Here is a 20,837-nt window from a genome sequence, read left to right on the forward strand (position 1 = left end):
AGCATAGAAATACTTATTAAAATAACCCAATACCACATAATCTGAATAAAAATGATACTGATTAGGTGAAAACGGGGGGGGGGGGAATTTAAATGTGTCCTTTCAAATTTTTAAAAATACAATACCTGCTAACATTCTAACATGTTTTGAGATTTCATCTTATTTTAAGAAAAGGCAAGTTACTGACCTCCTATTCGCAGCTAGTTAAAATTAAAACTCCCAAGAAACAATATTTCTATTACTGTTTTGAAAAGAATTTGGTTATATCAACGTGGTGACATTTCCCCAAACTTACACTGACTTTTGTGGTGATTTATTTGAAGGTACACAGAAATAGAAAGCAGTGTATTCTATTTAAACAGTAATAAATATAACAAAGACATATTCTCCTATCTTTGATTTGATGTACTAGCAAAAAAAAAAAAAAGAAAAAGAAAAGAAAGGAAAAAAAAACACTTCAACTTTTCTGTGAATTTAAGAGGTTCATAAACCACAGACATTAATCCATGTCTCAGGGCACCAGTGCTGCAGCTTTCTTTCAGTTTTCCAATAGATCAAATAAAAATAATTGCTTGGCTAAAAAATCAGACTGCATGGGTGTTATAAAATCCCCCTGCAAGCATATTTTTATATTCCTGTGACTCCACACCAAATACAATAGTCAACTGATCGCTCCATTTAAGCCTTGTCTTCCAAAATCCTACCTTACGTGTGTCAAAGACTAGATATTGCAGAGGAAACTGTTTTTAAAAGCTTTGCTGCAGCAAAAACTGCATTTGCAAAACATTAAAAATGAACTACTCTTTAATTATCTGCAATTTATGATTCTCCTCTCTTTATTTCTTCCCATTTCTTCCCTTGACATCTTGAACGCTTCGTAGGCTCTCCGTAGATAGCGCAAAACATTAAGTCATACACAGTTCTGCAGTAACTCTTTCTTATCATGAAACAAACCAACACCTTTCCTTTGGTCTTTATCCACATGCCACGCTCTCGGAAGGCAACCATAGAAACCAACCTGTATGATTTGGTGCCCTCACATTTTAACACCTTGTGTGCACACACACACACACACACACACACAAATGACTAACAGGTCAGCATATTCAGGGCAATATTACAAAGAAAGAAGGCTGCCTAAAAAGAGATGGGGCGCGGGGGGGGGGGGGGTAGATACTGCTACAACACTCTCCATCATAACCTCTGAATATATTTAAAGGCAGATGCAAAACTGCATCATTTCCCTCATTCGAAAACATCACAGCCCAGCTGCTCAAGTTAGAGCTAATGCGCTTCTCACATTTCAGTAGCACGGGGGAAATTAGGCTCTAGGGGCAAGGCTTTCATCCTCGGAGAACGACACCACGGACAATTAAGAGTGTAGAAAAAAGAACCCCGGAGAGCAGGGAGGTCTCCTCTCCCCCTAACTAAACTCTCAAGTCGACCCAAACCCTGCACAAGGAATGGTTTCTACTCATAGGAGAAGTGATGGTAAGCGGTGTTAACTTGGGCACCGCACTCAGGTGGCAGGAGAGGACCAGAGGAGAGCGGGGAGGTGGCGTGGCTACGGCTGCGCGCAAGCAGGTCACCCGCTGGGCAATACCCGCCCGACGATCGGTGCTCCCAGGGACGCGCTGCGTGTGCGACCCCATGGGTGGAGGTGTGGGAGCGCGAGGCTGGGGGGGTGGGGGTGTGGGGGGGGAGGCTATGGGGGCTGGGAGGCAGATGGAGAGCACGCCTTTTCCCTTACCAGGTTGAGCACCGTCTCCACGATGTCCCTGTTGCTGACCTCTCCGACCTGTATGAGTCCAATCAACACTGCGAATTTCATCCGGATGTTGCGGATCGGCACGGAAGGGTTAATCATCCCCGCGGGCAGCACCACCGAGCCGGAGCCGGACGCCCCCCTCAGCTCCCCCATCCCGCTGCCCCCGCCGCCGCCCCCGCCGCCGCCCCCGCCGCCTCCGGCCCCGACGGCGATGAGCCCCACGGGCTGAGGCTCGAGCCCCGGGCCCGGGCCCGGCTTCTCGCTCGCCATTTGCCCCCCTCCTGGGGAGAAGGGAAGAGCAGAGGCGCTGCCTCCGCCGGTACCGTTATACCTGCCTCGGCCCCCGCCCCCCGGCCGTCGCCTCGGAGCCCCAGCATCCACCAGCGCCGCGGCGCCGGGCCCGCTCCCGCCTGCGCGTCCGCCCGGCCCGCTCCGGCGCCCTCCCCGGCGGAGGCGGCGGGTTATTCCCAGGCTTATTCCCGGCGGTGGCTGCGCCGCTAACCGCTGCCCGGCGAGCGGCAGTGCCCGCCCAGCAGCTGGAGCGCGGCTGCCGCCGCCGCTGCCGCTGCCTCCTCTCTCTCCCCCTCCCGGTCCGTCCGGCCCGGCCCGCCCCCCGCGGAGATGCGGCCGCCGCTCCGAGAAGCTCCGGGGCGCGAGCGGCTGGCCCGCACGCTGGCCGGTGCGGAAGCTCAGGCTGTGGCCGACGCTACTGACGCTGCCGCTGCCGCCGCTACGGGCGCCACTGTTGTTGTGAAGCCCCGACGCCGCCGCTCACTCCGCCATGTTGCCGCCCCCTGCCTGCGGTAGCGGCCACTGCGCCTGCGCAGAGCCTCCGGGGGCGGAGCCCTCGGAGCACCCCCTCTTTTGCCCTGCCCTCCTTCTCTTTCCACCCACCCACCCCGCCACCCCTCGTTCCTCCCCCAACCACCCTGAACGGATAGACAGGTGAGCAGGTGCATGGGGACCGCTGCCAGACCCCGGGGCGAGCTGGTAGAGGCGGGGCGGAGAGTGGCTTCCGCGTACTTTTTCCCTTGAGGGTGGATTCTCCGGGTGAGGAAGGACACAGGGAGTGTGTGTCTTGCCTTCGCTGCCTCCTCCTCCTTCCCTCAATATCCTCTTGCTAAGAGGAGGTTCATCATCTTCGCCTTCATCATTGCATCCAGCAGCTGTCACTGCCAGTGCCACGTGCCTCGTAAGGTAGGGGAGTGGCAGACGACCTCTTTCTGCCCCTCTTCGCCCTTCCTCGCAGTGTTTCCCGCCTCCCCCCACCACCCCCCGCCCCCGAATTTCCTTAATAAAAAGTGGCTGGCAAAGCAGAAACAAACGCACGGTGGGGAAAGATCTTGCATTGTCGGGGAAGGATACGGATGGAGTGTAATGGTTCTTTCTCTACAGCCATGAAAGAGGCTGACACCTGCACACACAGGAACGACTTAAAATAGAACTTGTCAAACAGTGATCCGCTCTGGATGGAGCTCCGAACAACAAACAGCTCTTGAACTCGCCTACCAGCCTAAAAAGGCTGCACTGTGTGACACTAAGGGTAGTTTGCTGCGAACCACAAACCCCACATTTTAAAAATCCCTTGCAGTCTTCAGGTACGATGCCAGCTAATGATACTTCCCTTTTTCTTAGTCGTGTACAGTTCACAGGTTTTTGGAAGGATCTAAAAACGTAGGGAATCCTCACGGCCAGCCTTAATCTGTGAAAAAAGTAGATTACTGTATCTGCACAAATATAAAAACAAAAATATTACTGTCAGTTTAAGAAAATTAAAATGTATATGGTAATCTTGCTGCTACTATTGAATTAAAACTAAGTAGGCATGACTGCTGTTTTCTTCTTTGAAATGAAGGATGTAATTTTCCTTAATATTTCATCAAGTATGCCCTTTTCAATAAAGCCACCAGAAATATTTGGTATCTTGAGGTATGTTCAAGTCATTCCAATTGTTATCTCAAATAAGAAGAGTCAATATACAAATCTATCATAATCCGATTTTTTATTACATTTAATCAGAACAGCTAGTCAAGTTAGCTCTCAGGATATTGGAACATGGTAAAATTCTAAAGTACTATAGGTTGTGTATAACACAGCTCCTCAAAACCGGCCCTTGGGATTAGTTTTTAGTTGTGTGTGAATTTGTTTAAACTTGCACTGAATTGATTAAATCATCAAGCAAAAAAATCCCTTTTGAAAGAAGTGGTAATTGGTATGTCCATTTATATTGAATGACAATTGAATTATAAAATGCTAAAATGATTGAAACTTTATGAAAAACTTACAAAACCGATAACTTTTAATAGTATGAGTTAGATATGCTATAATTTAAAAATCCTGTGACATATATAACCACCTATAACATTTTATTTATAGTGCTGTCTACTTTTGCAAGTGCTATTTTCATTTGTAAATCTAAAATGATGTATCTTAAATATGTAAATCCAGACTGAAAGATCATCTCACTGGCTTTTTTTCACCCCGCCGTGTGTGAAAATATGGCAGCAGGTTCTACCTCTTCCTATTTTTAGACTTCTTGCATGAGTGCTTTGAGAGACAGTGACAACCTGAACTTTCTATTTCCTTTCCAAATGAATAGCTTAACGTCATGTTGATATTTTCACTTTAATTTTCTCTGTATTGCTTCTTAAGCAGTATGGGTGTGTGCTTTGGTTTTGTTTTTCTTATTCGTTCAATTTGTATGTGTTCATTTTCCTTTAGTGGAGATAGGGAGTGGGTAAAAAGGATGTCACTTTTTCAAAGTAGGAAAACTCTGATACTGTCATACACGTACCAATATCAGAAATATTTTAAAGAGCTTACCTATTAAAAAATGTTCTCCAGTACACTGTCAGCTTCTTGAAAGCAGTATGGTACTGTGGAAAGTGCAGCTTTCTCACAACTTACTACCTGGTCAGCCTACTCAATTTATTGAGCTAAGTCTCCTCATTCACTAACAGGGATAAGAATATCTATCCCATAGGGAAGTAAGAACTCAATGAAATTACTTGAACTCAACAACCAGCATATAGTAAATATGTCCTTGTACCCTTAGTATACAGACACAATATGTGTTGAATGACCTATAAACACATGTAAAACCAATTATAACCACATACAGGTCTTTATAATTGCACAGTTATATGTTTTCAATAGTATCCCCAAAAGCATAAAGTTTAGAAAAGACAGCAGGTTTGTTTCCTTTTAGCCTACAAAGCCTATGTCCCTGCAAATGTACAAATAGCTTAGTGTTTACATTAACTAACAATATTTTGAAATAGAAGCTACCTAAAATACTCATTTTTAAATCCCCAGATTAAACAATATTTTGTGGTGAATATTAATTTTGTACACTTTTTACTTTAATAGATGCATACCCCTGCTTCCAAAGGATGATTTTTCAAAGAAAAGAAGCCCATGAATCTGAGTTTTAAGAAGGAATTTTTAAAATTTTAATTCCAGTATAATTAACATGCAGTGTTAGATTAATTTCAGGTGTACAATATAGGGATATAGTGTTACAGATGACATATCAAGAAGTGATATTGCATAGTGGTTGAGAACACATGCTCCGGGGGCAATAGAACCTGGGTTTGGATTCCAGTTCCCTCAGCCACTATCTGCATAATCTTTGGTAAATGACTTCTCTTCAAAGCCATAGTTTATCAAATCCAAATTAGAGATTCATAGGATTAAAAGATGAAAGAAGTTAATACATTTGAAGTACTAATGTAGTAGCAAGTGTCAATAAATAATGTTTTCATTCATTGGCTGTGGGAAAACACATTGTTGTAGTTATTTTTGTGTTTTCAGCACCTAACATGGCTGGCTTGTAATTTACATTTAATAAAAGTGTTCAAAAATAAATGAGTGAAAACAGCAATTCTCCTGGCTAAATAGCCCCATTTCCCTTGACCTGTTCTTTAAAGAACAGGTTTCTAGATTTCCTCTAAATTTTATCTGAAAAGTGTAGTGTTCAGGTAGGCAGGTTTAGACCAAGTTTAGACAGGGAATAACTCTTTTTTTTGAAGTTTATTTTTTTTGAAAGACAGGGAGAGAGAGAGAGAGAGAGAAAGTGTGTGTGTGTGTGTGTGTGTGTGTGTGTGTGTGTGTGTGTGCGCGCACGTGCACAAGCAAGGGAGAGAGAGGGAATCCCAAGCAGGCTCAGTGCTGTCACTGCAGAACCCCAGGAGGGGCTAGATCTCACAGTGAGATCGGGACCTGAGCCAAAATCAAGAGGCAGACACTAAACCCACTAAGCCACCCAAGAGCCCCCAGAGAATAACTCTCACCTGAACCTCAACCTTTAGAAATACAACTCATGTTAATGTAGCCCCATATTGGTTTAGTTTGGTTTCATTCTGGGTTTGACAGCAACATGACACTAATGATTGATGTTTTGCATATAATAATTTTGGTTCCATTCCCCTCTCATGTTAAAATTCTTATCAACTGAAACACCAAGGCTTTTTGTTTTGCTGTTATTGTTTTGTTTTGTTTCTAGACATGCTGCTAAGCAGTAACACAACCCCCCCCCCCAATTTTGAAATTTAGAGTACAGGATTTTACATATATATTTAAATTTAATTTAATTCCTTTTTTATTTTATTCAATTTTTTATTTAATTTCCATTTAAAGTTAATTTTCTGGGAATTTCTTAATCCCATTTATATCATACAAAAAATGGTCTTCTTCCTATTATATTGTCTGCAAACTTGAGCACAACACTTCTATATCTTCATCCAAATATTTGATTAAACAGGATAAAAACAGCTCTGTAGTCACTAGAAACATTCTGATTGAAATCAATTCACATTTTTCAAACTGTAAGCCTCAACCCATTAGTGAGCCTTGAAATAGATTCAGTAGGTTGCAACCAGCAGTTTAATGAAATAGAATAGAAAACAGAGTGGAAAATATCAAGTGCATATATTATTTTAATTATATATATATGTATATATATACATACATTATACATATGTATATACATGTATGCTTACATGTAAAATATCTTTTACTGTAAGTCATAACCAAGACGTTTGGAAATCACTGATTTAAGTTGTTTATAAGCACTTCAGCTATTAAACAGCTACCATCCTGTGCTAACAACTAGCCTATATTTCTCTAACTTGTGCAGAAGAATATCATAAGGGAACTTGACAAGTGGGTATTTGAAGTCCGGAGGCACTGTCTCTGTGCCTGGGTGAAATTAAACTAAAAACTATAGAGAGGTGTGAATTATTATCAGTGTTTCTGACATAACAAACTAACCACAACGTAAACAAGAAAATACGTTTAATGTGATGACAAGACTTACTGCTTCTTTTTCCAATGAACGAACCATTCTGTAATCTCACCTGCAGGTAATATTAAGCTACCTGCTATGGTTTTTCAAGAATTTATCTCCTCCTTCTCTCCTTTGACACTTTAATTCTCCAGCACTTCTCTATGACTCCTCAAAGACCACTGAGAGTTGTTAAACATGATCTAGTTTTCAGATTCTTTCAGGATCAATGTATATAATTTGTCCTGCCTTGGGAACTTGAAATCATTTAGACTAGCTAGTTGCCTTTTTATAATTTCTTCACCAAATTTTAATTTCACTTTCCTCCAACTAGTTAGTTCTACATTTCTCACCCCAACTTTTTTCCTGAGCAGAAAACACAGATGCAAAATAGAAATGCAATACTTGTTAATGAATTTGACACAGATTTGGAATGGCTAAAATGTTGATGCTTACCAGCCAACAAATATTTGAGGGCCTACTGCGTGTAAGAAAGTAGACTAGTAGAAATGAATGATTTCAAATTTTCCATTTAGTCAGCATGTCAATACATTAAATGTATCAAATAAGTGGTATAGAAATAATAGGCACTCTTGATTTTTGGAAGAACTAGACATCATGCAACCATAATGCACACATATATACCCTAAAATATCCCCCTGAACATACATACAAATGCACCACACACACATGCATGTTCACCATCAGATTGGTCACACCTCTGCCCCTTCTTCCTGGGCAAGATACCCAGCATGTATCTCATTCTTTTCATCCTCAGTGAGAACCTACTCACTCCATACCTGCTCTCCTTGTCTCCACACTCACTCTTCTCCAATCCATCCTGTACATGGTAATTGTCCTAAAGTTCCAACTTTGTGGATGGATTGGTGTGGTCAGAATTTTTAACTTATTATTGATTATTAATTTAATGTATTAATTATAATAACATCTACATGCATCCATGTATTCTGTTCAAAAAGTCTAAAAAATGAAGCGCAGAGTCCTTATCTTAGCACCAAAGGCCCTCCATACTTAAGCTTACTTTCTAGTTTACCTCATTCTGTTCTGGGCAGGAAAGCTACAACAATGGCTCTCAACATTTTTAAAAATTTTTTTAATGTTTTTATTTATTTTTGAGACAGAGAGAGACAGAGCATGAGCAGGAGAGGGGCAGAGAGAGAGGGAGACACAGAATCCGAACGAGGCTCCAGGCTCTAAGCTGTCAGCACAAATGACGCGGAGCTCGAACTCCTGGAATGTGAGATCATGACCTGAGCCGAAGTCGGGCGCTCAACCGACCGAGCCACCCCAGCTCTCAACATTTGTAAGTACTATGACTCTTTTCATCATGAAAAAAATTTGTAGACTCCTAGATTCCTACCCAAGAAATTTGTTATTTTAATATCCATTGCAAAAAATACAGTAATGGAAAGCCATTTTCAGTTCAGTAATGCTACTTACATAATTTTAACTTTTTAAAAGCCACAACATGTATATATATTTGAATGCAAACACACACACACACACACACACACACACACACACACTGTGTTGTGGGTTGATTTGTGTTCCCCCAAAAATATGTTCAAGTGCTGTCTCTGGTACCTGGGAATATGATCTTGTTTGGAAGTAAGACCTATGTAGATACTCCCAAATTTAGATGAGGTTATGCTTGAATTACATAGGCCCTTAACCAAATATTACTGGTATAAGAAAAGGGAAAGACGGGCACCTGGGTGGCTCAGCCGGTTAAGCGTCTGACTCTTGATTTCGGCTCAAGTCATGATCTCATGATTCATGAAATCAAGCCCCCCATGGAGATCTGCACTGAGAGCATGGAGCGCCCTTGAGATTCTCTCTCTCTGTGCCTACACCAGGCGCTTGTACGTGCAATCTCTCTCAAAATAAATAAATAAACATAAAAAAAAAGGAAGGAAGGAAGGAAGGAAGGAAGGAAGGAAGGAAGGAAGGAAGGAAGGAAGGAAGAAAGAAAGAAAGAAAAAGAAAGAAAAGGGAAAGTGATACACAGCTGAACAGGCACCCAGAAAGATGATGGTTTGAAGACAGACACAGGGAAGAAGTCCATGTGAAGACAGAGGCAGAGACTGAAGTTATGCTGCTCTAAGCCTAGGAAAGGTAAGGGTTCCCAGCAACCACCAGAAGCTAGGAAGAGGCAAGAAAAGACTTTTTTAAAAATTGATGTATAGTTGATATACTATGTTATATTTGTTCAGGTGTACAGCATAGTGATTTGACCATTCTTTACATTACTCTGCTACCATGATAAGTGTAGTCACCATACAACATTATTACAATAATATTGACTATATTCCTTATGCTGTACTTTTCATCTCCGTGACTTATTTATGTTATAACTGGAAATTTGAATCTCGTAATCCCCTTCACCTATTTCACCCATTCCCACATCTACCTGCCCTCTGGCAACCACCAGTTTGTTCTCTGAATTTAAGTCTGTTGCTTTTGTTTGTTCCTTTGTCTTGTTTTATAGATTGCACATATAAGTAATATCAAATGATATTTGCCTTTTTCTGATATGGAAGATATCAGTATGGAGATTCTTCAAAAAATTGAAAATAGAAATACCGTATGACCTAGTAATTCCACTACTGGGTACTTACCTAAAGAAAATGAACACTAATTCAGAAAGATATATGCATCTCTGTGTTTATTGCAACATTATTTACAAAGCCAAGGAATGGAAGCAATCCAAGGGTCCATTAATAGATGAGTGGATAAAGAAAATGTGGTATCTATCTATCTATCTAATGGAATATTACTCAACCATAAAAAATGAAATCTTGCCATTTGTGACAACCTGGATGGACCTAGATGATATTATGCTAAGTGAAGTAAGTCAGACAGAGAAAGGAAAAATTCTTTTCTAGAACCTTCAGAAAAAGCATGGCCCTGCTGGTACCTTGATTTTGGACCTCTAGACTCCACAACTATGAAAGAATAAATTTCTGTTGTTTTAAGCCTCTAGTTTATGGCATTTTGTTACAGTAACTCTAGAAAACTAATATACATGCATGCAACGTACATGTGTCTGGTATTTGTTCTGTCCATAAACAATATTTGACATGTATATAAGTAGGCATGGATCGCTTTCAATAAGTCTGAGGTCCCTTGGCTGGGAGACAATGCTTCAGCCAAACTGAAATACTCTGTTCCCAGTTAATATATTGTGCTTTCCTATTTTGGTGCCTTACGAGTGTTCTTCCTTCTATCTATAGCACTGTCCTCCTCACCCCTCCTATTAATTTCAATAGGAAATTTCAATAGGTGGCTTAAATGTCACCTTCAAGAATACATTCAAAATCCCACCTAGTTGAAAGTGATCTGAAATTTGTACCTATTTCCAGCATTTAAAAAATAAAAGATTCTAGCTTTTTTGTTGTTGTTTTCAAGTAGCATTGGTTGACAAATTTTCACTTAAATTAATAGTTTCCATTTCTCTCATTTTCCAAAAGTAAGCAATTCACATGACAATATATATAGTCACCTAAACTCTCTTCACTGAAAAAGTTTTTGGTAGAATATATGCAATTATTTTTATGCTAATTAACATTGAAAGTATGTTAAAGAATGGAGTTTATGGTTGATTATTGTTAATCACTATAGTTATATACTATTCATCTCCTATCTGCCATGCACTTTTACATGTATTATGTCCATTTTTTTAAATTTTTTTAATGCTTATTCATTTTTGAGAGAGAGAGACAGAGCACAAGCAGGGGAGGGTCAGAGAGAGAGGGAAATACATAATCTGAAGTGGGCTCCAGGCTATCAGCACAGAGCCCAATGGGGGCCTTGAACCAATGAACCATGAGATCATGACCTGAGCTGAAGTCAGAGTCTTAACTGACTGAGCCACCCAGGCTCCCCTAACATGTATTATTTCTAATCCTTACTATAGTCCTTCAAATAAAATATAGTTTTTCTTGTTTTTCAAATGAGGAAACTAATAAGAGAGATTGTCAGTTGTGCAAGATCATACTTTAAGTGACAAAATTGTGATTTGATCCCCCAAATATACTGGCCAAGGCCTCAGGTGTATTCACAATCCCACATGCCCTACATTGGGACCTGGACTGAGGCCATTAGTTAATTTCTACCAAATTTACCAGATGAAAGATAATGAGACTGGGGAAGGTTATTTTAAAAGAACAAAATCATCACGTTTTTGCGTGTTTTGGTGAAAGCTATCCATCAAAAGATGAAGAGTCAATCTGTTTTTATATCTCAATGCCTATGAAGGTTAAAAAAAACTCCATTAGCCTTTCTGTTTCCTGGGAATCACTTTATTTCTACACAAAAAATTACTTGGGATAAATAAATAGTTTTTAATTATATTCATTAAGATTAACCAAACTTAATTTCATAGTCCCATTAAATATATCACTCCTTATTATGCTTTTCTGGCGAAGGTTTTGTTATGTGTCTATTAATCTCTTAGTCCCTATTGAAAGTATTACTCTATGTCTATATGATTATAATAAGAAGCATATACTCTGGGTAGAAGCAGGAAAAGAATGCTATGAGGAAATGTCCAAGGACCCTTTGGAATGGTAATCTCATTAATACAATCTCTTCAAAGTAAGCGAGAGCATTTTTAGCAAACTTTAGCCCAACCAGGAGATGGTGTATAGAATCAATTTCAGCCTGGTACTGGTGCATAAAGCTTTGGGTTAGAGGCTTTCTGTATTAGTGCCAGCAGCTATGGATTATCCAGTGGAAGAATGGCTTGAAACAACTACCTCATTGATCAATTAAGAGGTAGTACATGGAGACAATTTGAGATTTATGCTTTGATTTCCTGGGGCTGTGGTTTATTTATCTCTTTTCACTTCTTCCTGAGAGTTTAATTTTAAACATTTTGAGACATACATTATATACGGCCTCTTTGTTGTTAATGTGAAAACAGTTCCTAAATCACATAATCATAAGGTTAAAGGATATCTTAAGTGATCAAGATGCTTAATCACATCTAGTATTTGAGTGTGTGTTAAATATCCATGAATGTGTATATTAAACTTATTTCTGTTTGGCTAATCTAAGTTTCTGAGAAGTAGATGGAATGTCATACGTTGGCCACAGCTTTATCCCTAGTTTCTTTGTTTATATTAAAACAAATTCAACCTGATTTATTTTGCAATCGCAAGAAGATATTTCAGGGTTAGTCACATTCAGTAAGCACATTAAGATCATGGCCACATGATTTGCCCTCGTAATTCATATCATAGTGTTTTCTTTCATAAACACAACCGAGCTCACATGGTTACCTTATAAAATATGGCATTTCTCCCAAACACTGTTTATTGTTTTACTGTTCCCATTCTAATCCCAAGTAATCCCTTGAAGTATGGTATAATGGCTAAAGGAATGGTTTTGAAATCAGACAGATTGGGTTCAAATCCAGACAAATTGCCTTTGAACCTGTTTCTGCGCCTGTAAGATCTAACTGTCCCAAGTGTATTGCTTGGAAGATTTAAAGAGATGAATCATATAAAGCACTTAAACCATGTCTGCAATAAGTACTCAACTGATAATAGAAGTTGTGCTTATATGTTAACACAAAAAGACTTAGTAGAATTTTGTGAGTTTTCAGGTTATATAATTAAGTACACTAATAGCCACTTGTATCTCTTTATTCATTGACCTGACTTTCCTTTCTTAAAAGAGCAAATAGGAGGGTATTTTCTTCTTTCATTTTTTTAATATAAATAACTATATATAGTATATGTACTATGTTTGTTTTAAGGCCCTTAACTATTTACTTTTCTATCTCAAACTTAAGTCTCTTACCTCTGTTAAGTACATAAAACCAAATTAGCTATATACATTTTCTTTGTTTTTCACTAGTCATAACAAGAGAAGACATATTATGAAATAGGAATTTTTTTCTGAGGCTTTCTAAAAATAAAAAAAGCCAAAAGAATAAGCAAATAATAATTACAAAATAATCTTTTATAATTTATTAATCCACAGAAGTAAACAGCCTACCAAAATTTACCTGAGGTTTTAAACCAGACTTTTCTGTTGTTTCAAGATCTGACTTTCTCTGCCTTTCATTTTTATCAAATTTTTGCGTAATTGCTTTTTTTTTTTTTTTGTAAATAAAGTTTAGTACTTTAAATTCCTGCCAAGACAAGGAGAGTTTTTCCTTTTATTTTTAAAAAGAAACAGTAGGACTTCATGGGGTTAACTTTTCCAAATAATTTCTTAGGTGCATCAGCCCTTCGCATCAAGTTGTTTTCTGTAAGTGTTGTGTACCTGCTTTCCCAAAAACTTTGTGCCTCTCAGTTCATGGGAGATTTTATAGGCTGTTGGGTTAATTGACTATCGATTTAATATACCTGTATGTTTACTGAATTCTGGCCATTCCATCAGGTGTTCCTGGTAATTGGGGTTTTGAGTACTAGTTTCCCAGGTGCAGTATCATTTAGATGCTTGTTATCTATAAACTGAAATAATAACCACGACATGTCAACATAGATGTGGATCTACCCATTAAAAATAGGTTGGGTATTGGTGGCTGCAAAAATTTTTTGTATTGGTTGTTGGCATATAAGCAAATAAATGGACATGTGCAAAAATGTGCAGAACCCAGATTACCTGGTTTCTAATGATGAATAGGTATTAATCCAAATGTATCTATTTATATATTAATGACTTTTTTCCAAATTGGCCAACTTTTTCAGAACAATTGTACCTTAAAAATTGCATGAATTTGCAGTCATTCTTGGAGTTGGCATTAAGCTTCTTATAATTTCTGTAGATTACTAATATATTTTGACTTTATAGAGCTTTTGGTGTTTTTTTACCCTCATTTAGAAATACACATAACAGTAAATAATATATCACAGTTAGTCAACAGTTCACTAATTGCTTTATTCTTCAAAGCACGCAGGGAAAGTATACCAGCAAAAACTCATGAAGATTTATAATATACAGGAATTTTATGACTATGTTTGGAAAGATAATATTTCTTTAAAATTTTGTATTTTGTTTTCCTTTTTTTTCCTTTTGCAATGAACTTTCATTTGGAGAATTTTCACTCATGATTTTTATGTTTTTCTTTCTTGTATTTTGCTCATACCAAGAAATGGTGATCCATTGTGTCATATTTTAAATTAATATGTACAAAACAAGAAATATTTCATTAAGGTCATTAATTTTCCATATTTTATTCATATCTATAACTAAGAAGAAAGAGAACTCTTTTTGTTACATCAACTTCACAAATAATAAAAATAATCACAAAAACAAAACATTTTTATTGAATCTTTCCCTGTGCCTGTGCTTTTAACTATCATGCCATACGCACTCATATAAACCTTGTAAGTAATTTTAATTTAGACACATAGCATTTACTCATCTGTATTATGGCATTCCCTGTTATCCAGGAAGATTACTATCCCTGGTGCTGAAACTGCTCTGTGTAGTCCTTGTGGTTGAACAAAGAAACAGTTTCTCCTAGTCATACCTTTTAACTGAAATTATGAGGGATGAATGTTAATACCTTAACAAAATATTAGATTTCACACATTAGCATCTTGATTAATGATTAAGAGACTAATATTTAATATTCTACTTATTCTTGCTATCTTTATTATTGGAAAATTTTGCCTAGAAGGTAATTAACAGTACACAGTACATTGAGAAGTCTATAAATGTTCCTGATATCAAAACATATTACTACCCACCAAAAAGTTGACCTTGTTCATGTTAACTAGCATTTGACTTAATGTGTCAGGATTAAAGGATTTGTTTTAAAAATAAATATGTGCAATCAAATTCCCTGTAATAGCCCACTTGATTACAGGTAGTTAGCACTTATTCAGTGCTTATAATAAATAGAATTGTGGTGAAATGGGCTTCCTCTGAGAGAATTGTTTTTGCTGATTCTGAGTAGGGGTCAGGAGTTGGCATTGCCTTTATATATTTCCATAAATAGAAGTATATCAAGTTTTAGTGTAATTCCTCCTCAGATAGGTAAACCCAGAGTAAACACTAGTCACTGACACAGCAAGAATAGAACATTATAGATCTAGTGAGACCTATCTTGGTCAGGCAGTTCCATCTGTATTTATACACCCATATGGGGACTTTGGGAGCCAAGGGACCTTTTACTGGGATGTACAGCAGCTAAAATTTGGACACCAAATTTTTCATTCGTGACTAATAAAATCATAAATGTAATCTAATTTCTGTGTGTATTCTCTTTTTGTGAATTTGTACCTTACCTAAGAAGTATTGTGTGTAGGGGGAGGTGTAATATGTAAGTTGAATGTGAATGATATTAAATCAGTTATTAGTTTTATCTGATAAAATGTTAATTTAGGTGTTTTTTCTATCACTAAATTACTTGATAACAGGAATTTTCTTTTTTAACTTCAAACCTCAAGCACAATTTTCTAGGTCACTCTTTAAAATAGAATAGTGGGACACCTGGGTGGCTCAGTCAGTTAAGCGCCCGACTTCGGCTCAGGTCATGATCTTGTGGTCCGTGAGTTGGAGCCCCGCGTCGGGCTCTGTGCTGACAGCTCAGAGCCTGGAGCCTGTTTTGGATTCTGTGTCTCCCTGTCTCTCTGACCCTCCCCTGTTCATGCTCTGTCTCTGTCTCAAAAATAAATAAACGTTAAAAAAAATTTTTTTAAATAGAATAGAATAGAATAGAATAGAATAGAATAGTATAGTATTGGGGCTCCTAGGTGGCTTAGTCAGTTAAGCATCCGACTTTGGCTCAGGTCATGATTTCACAGTTTGTGTGTTTGAGCCCCGCATCTGTCTGTGCTGACAGCTCAGAGCCTGGAGCCTGCTTCGGATTCTGTGTCTCGCTTTCTCTGCCCCTCCCCTGCTCACACTCTGTCTCTCTGTGTCTCAAAAATAAAACATTAAAAAAAATTTTTTAAATAGAATAGTATTTGTATTTTATAACTGAGTAGATTGATTTCTTTAACTGTTTTAAGACATGAGGTACTTTGCTATATAAGCACCTTTTTTAAAAAAATATAACTTATTGTCAAGTTGGCTAACATATGGTGTATAAGCACCTTTCTTTAAAGTTCCTTCTCCTGTATTCCCTGTCTCTGTGATTGGCACCACCAACCCTCTAGACTGCTTCTATTCTCTGTTAATCAGGTCCTACGGAGACTACTTCCTAAGTATTTTTTAGGCCTGTCCTTCCTCTGCATCACCACTAAGTTCAAGTTCAGATCCTTATAGTATCTACCCTGGATTATTGCATTAATTAGAGAGTCAGCCTCCTTGACTCAGGTCTCATTTCTTCTGATCTGTTTTCCACACTGACATCACAAAATATATTTTTAAATAAACTAGAGCCAGTTTTGTATAAGACAAATACATACACAAACACACGCTTTAAATCCTGAATGATGATCCCAATTATATATAATAGGAGGCACTTCATGATCTGGTCTTGACCTTTCAACTCAAACTTGTCTCCTGTCACTATTTCCCTTGCACATTATATTCCAGCTATTTCAGAATATGTAATATTCATGGAGCTCTCCCTAGGGTTCAGCCACTGTGTGAAGTACTTTATATATATTTTGTCATTTAATCCTCAACAACTTTAGTCGGAAGGTCCTATCATTATCCATATTTTATAGGTAAGAAAAGAGAAGTTAGAAACTTGCCCAAGTTATACACCTAAGTAGTGTAGCAGCTGAGATTTGATTCTACACAGCCTGCCTCTAGAACATACAGTGACTTTTCTATACTAAAGTACTTGCAGTTTCCTAAACCTGATATTTATCATAGGCCTCTATATCTATCACATGCTCCTCCCATTATCTGGAAAGCCTTTCACAACTGTGTCTACCCATAGGTCTCATGATTATCCCACAAGACTTGACTCCAGCTGTCCCATTTCCATAGAAGTTTCTCTGTCTCCTTCAGCAGAGTTAAAGCCTTGGCACCTGTGGCACCTTCAGAGCTCGAGGAGGTCACTGGATGCAGTGGATAGAATGCACCTGTGACGCGAGACAAGCCTGATTTGGATTTATGGCTCTGGTGCATATTGGCTTTGTGCCTTTGAGAGTGTCACGTCATCGCTCTGAATTTTAGTTTCTTTTGGAATTAGTAATACTTTTTTCAGGGAGCTAAAGGATTCAATGAGTTAATTTAATGAATCACATCAACCACAATACCTAGGACATAACAAACATTCATTAGGTTTCTCACCTCGCTCCTTCCACTACAGCCCTTGAACGTGGATGGAAATTGTTCATCTCCTTACTTGCCTGAAAACCACTTCTTCATTTGTGGCTCTACAGTGCCCTATAGGCGCTTGTGAAAAGTATGATATGAATGAATGAGCAACTGAATGTTTGATACCTAATGGCATGATTTGTATTTTGTGGCCTGCAAATTAGTAAAATAGCAACAACTGGCAAAGAAAAAAAACTCCAGCTATATACCTTTTGCTTTCTTCACACAGTATCTAAAACCTTTGGCTCCTAATGAAAACAAATTATAGCCAAATGATCTCTTTGAATGTGACTCAGATTTTATGTAAATAAAACAAGTGATGACAGACAAATGTAACATTAAAATACTAGGCAACTACAAAAAATCAGTTCATAATCTCATAGTCTTGGGATGAAGAGAATGTGTATTTATCAATACGTAGATATATATTGTGCATATATATATATATATATATATATATATATATATATATCTTCAAATAAGTAGAAGCTGCTGCTTTTCTGGAGCTATTGTTTCATTTTTTTAAATATCTGGTACTGTCTGATATATTGGATGTGGGTATTTATGATCAGGAGAAACAACATTCCAGGGACGGCTCCCCAGAATTTTGAATTATGAGATATGATAGTAGAAGTAAAAGAAGGCAACCGAGGTGGAGTGTTTGAGAATGCTGTGTGTTACTACTTCTTGGGTCAACTTCCACCCTCCCTTTTGTAGAATTGTTTATTACACATTTCGAGTCTATGCAGTTGTGGGCTCTCGAAACCAAAGCATCTAATATTAGAAGATGCCACAGTTGAAAAAACATGGAAGGTCAGTCTAAACGTGTGAACAAGTTAGAGGTCCACAAAATTAGAGATCATTATCATGTGACAGGTTTTAAATGATCATGATTTCTAGAAATAATTTCATGTAAATTACCTATGTAAATACATTTAAATGTGAATGATTTGGAAAATGAATAGCAGGTCCTCTGAATAACCCAACGTATAAGTACTTACTAAGAGCATGGGTTCAAGGAGCAAAATTCTTATGAAGCTTCTGCTCGTGGTTTATTCAATAAGATTCTTCTGTTTTCTGAAACTATCCATTACATTCTCATTATAAAGCTTGTACTAAATTAAAAAAAATAAATAAAGGCCTTTTCTTTTTAGTTTTCCTGCAGTCCCTGTTCTCCAGGGTGGGGAGGTTAAAAATACTCAGAAAATCCCACTTTTATGTCTATACCATTTGGGTGCAGGGCCAAAACAGGCTGTGAGGCATTGAACCTAAACTCCCTTCTGCTGGTAAATCCCATTGTCCTTCCTCAGTTACACGCAATGGCAAAAAATAGAATATGAGATAGTATGTACCCGAGTAACTCTTTAAGTATGTAAAATATCATCAAGTTCACATTAGAATTGCACAGTATCTACTAACACAGAAATGTGCAACCTCAGTTCTCAAGGAATTTGTTATATTAGGTCAGCCCCATATATAATTTGTTTATCATGAGGGCTGAACCTTATGTAAGGGATATGTACAGCTTGAGGGGTTCATTTTGGCTAGATAACTGAGAGACACTAAATTCAATAGAAGGAATTTGTGAAATAGCTTTTCTTAAAGATGTTTAAATGAAAGTTATCCATATCTTAAATGCATATCTGCTTAGAGACAGAGGGAAGAACTAAATAACATTTTAAGGATGGTGCGCTTTTTCTATTCAGTTATTAGGAAAGCATTTTGAAAATCAAGTCAAGTCCAGATCTTCCTATCCTGCTGATCAAAGATCAGGGTCACATGAATGGAATGGAAAACATTCTCTAGTTTTGTTTGTTCTCTAGTGTATTTTTCTTTAATTTTCCAACTCACATTATTGTAAGTTTAAATGAAAATTAAATGTAATTTTCAATATCTGAGTAGCTGAGTGTGATTAACTAGTAGTTACTCTCCCTACCTCATCCTCCTCCCTAAATTCTGGCTACCCAGCCTCCTTGAAGCTTCCTAATAGCCATGTGACCAAGGTTGATGACTGGTGTGTGTCAGTGAAGTGGGTCCTTTCCCTCTTTCCTCTGGTTAGCACATAGACATGGTGGTGAGCTCTTCCGTATCACTGGCGTCACACTAATGGGAAAAACAGAACAAAAGGAGTCTGAGTATTGACAACCATGTGAAGCTGCACTGCCTTACCAGCTTGTTTTATTATATAACAAGGAAATAGTCTCTTTTTCTTATTTAAGAAACCTCTTTCTTAGCTGCCAGACCTGTATCATAACTAATACAGAACTAGGTACTTGGAAGAGGGAATGAACAGAACAGAATCTGAAATGTATGGCATTAGCTTAGAGTGCCCCAGCAGGCAACAGTGACACAACTGGTGAGTCTAGCTAGGTCATGGGAAAATAGTTGCTAAAACTATTGCCTGTGACCTCATAGAAGACAGACCACATGCCACCTGAGCCTATAACTCCAAAGAAAGTGGGTACACAGTGCCTGGGTGGCTCACCAGGTTAAGCGTCTGACTCTTGGTTTCAGCTCAGGTCATGATCTCAGGTCTTGTGGGTTCAAGCCGCACATCGGGGTCTGCCCTGGCAGCGTGGAGCCTGCTTGGGATTCTCTCTCTTCCCCTGTCTCTCTGCCTCTCCCTGCTTGTGTGCTGCCTCTGTCTCCCTCAAAATAAATGAATAGGCTTCTAATTTTTTTAAAAGAAAGTGGATAAATCCATTCCAGATCTTTGATGTAAGCTGGCTGCTTCTTGCTGCTTTCAGCAAAACCTTTAAAAGAGAGAGGAACTCTGGCAACAGCTGGTCAACCTGAAGCAGAGCAGGAAAGGATCACAAGTGCCAAGAAGACTCTCTGCCCATGGTTTGCCATCCAAGTTGACTGAAAAGTCTGGAAGGAGCCTAGCACCCTGTCAACACTTCTGTACACTGAAGGAGCTATTAAAGGTGGCTCAAATTTAGCAGAAGATAAAATTGTGGCCCCAAGCCATGGTGGCCCAACAGTGAGACCCAACTCAGGACTTAAAAATTAGATTAAGGGTTTGGTCTTCATACCCAAGACAATTTTTTCATCTGGCCTCAAGCTGCTGCTTTTAAATCGGGAGGTAAAGCAAGAGGGGGACAGAAACCAAAGCCCAGTAAATGAGAGTCAGGGAGTTCTCAGGCTTAAAAATCTTACCTAAGATCTTTGGTTTGGTCAACTTGCTTACAAAACTGAAAAAAAGCAAATATATTGGGAGTCTGATATAGTTTTGAGAGAATTATATTGCCCAAGAAATGCCTTTAAAACCTGTACTGATAGTTAGATCCCTAAAGGAAACCCTGGACTCAACCTGCACTCTCAGGAAGCAGCTACAAAAGCTTTGCACTCCCACCCCCCTTTCGCATCTACTCCCTGTGCCTATTCGGCTGTAGCCATGACGGATAGCGAACTCTGAAAGTCCATTACAATGGTTTTACTCTGAAAGTAAAACCAGGAACCACAGAGGGTAGGAGATGAGCAGGCTCCTCCAGAGAACAGAACCCGAGATGGAACAAGGAACTCTAC

At 38.7% G+C, this 20,837-nt stretch overlaps 1 protein-coding gene and 1 long non-coding RNA gene across 9 annotated transcripts in view; one reads left to right on the forward strand and one right to left on the reverse strand.

Annotated features, from left to right (window-relative positions):
• NBEA (neurobeachin) overlaps window positions 1-2,583 on the reverse strand; it is a 681,254-nt gene extending 678,671 nt beyond the window's left edge. For 7 of the 8 annotated variants that reach the window (XM_058687599.1, XM_058687578.1, XM_058687548.1 and 4 more), the window contains exon 1: window positions 1,751-2,583. In XM_058687599.1, the coding sequence (XP_058543582.1) occupies window positions 1,751-2,038 (288 nt within the window). In that variant the 5' untranslated portion in view covers window positions 2,039-2,583. The remainder of the gene's footprint in view (window positions 1-1,750) is intronic. The other variant, XM_058687588.1, reaches the window with a different exon arrangement.
• Window positions 2,584-2,719: 136 nt separating this feature from the next.
• The window catches only part of LOC131487210 (uncharacterized), a 51,230-nt gene continuing 33,112 nt past the window's right edge, over window positions 2,720-20,837 (forward strand). The window contains exons 1-2 of the long non-coding RNA XR_009249661.1: window positions 2,720-3,366; window positions 8,195-8,376. This is a non-coding gene — a long non-coding RNA (uncharacterized LOC131487210). The remainder of the gene's footprint in view (window positions 3,367-8,194; window positions 8,377-20,837) is intronic.

The sequence above is a fragment of the Neofelis nebulosa genome, chromosome 1 (assembly GCF_028018385.1).
Source record: "Neofelis nebulosa isolate mNeoNeb1 chromosome 1, mNeoNeb1.pri, whole genome shotgun sequence".
Lineage (NCBI taxonomy): Eukaryota > Metazoa > Chordata > Mammalia > Carnivora > Felidae > Neofelis > Neofelis nebulosa.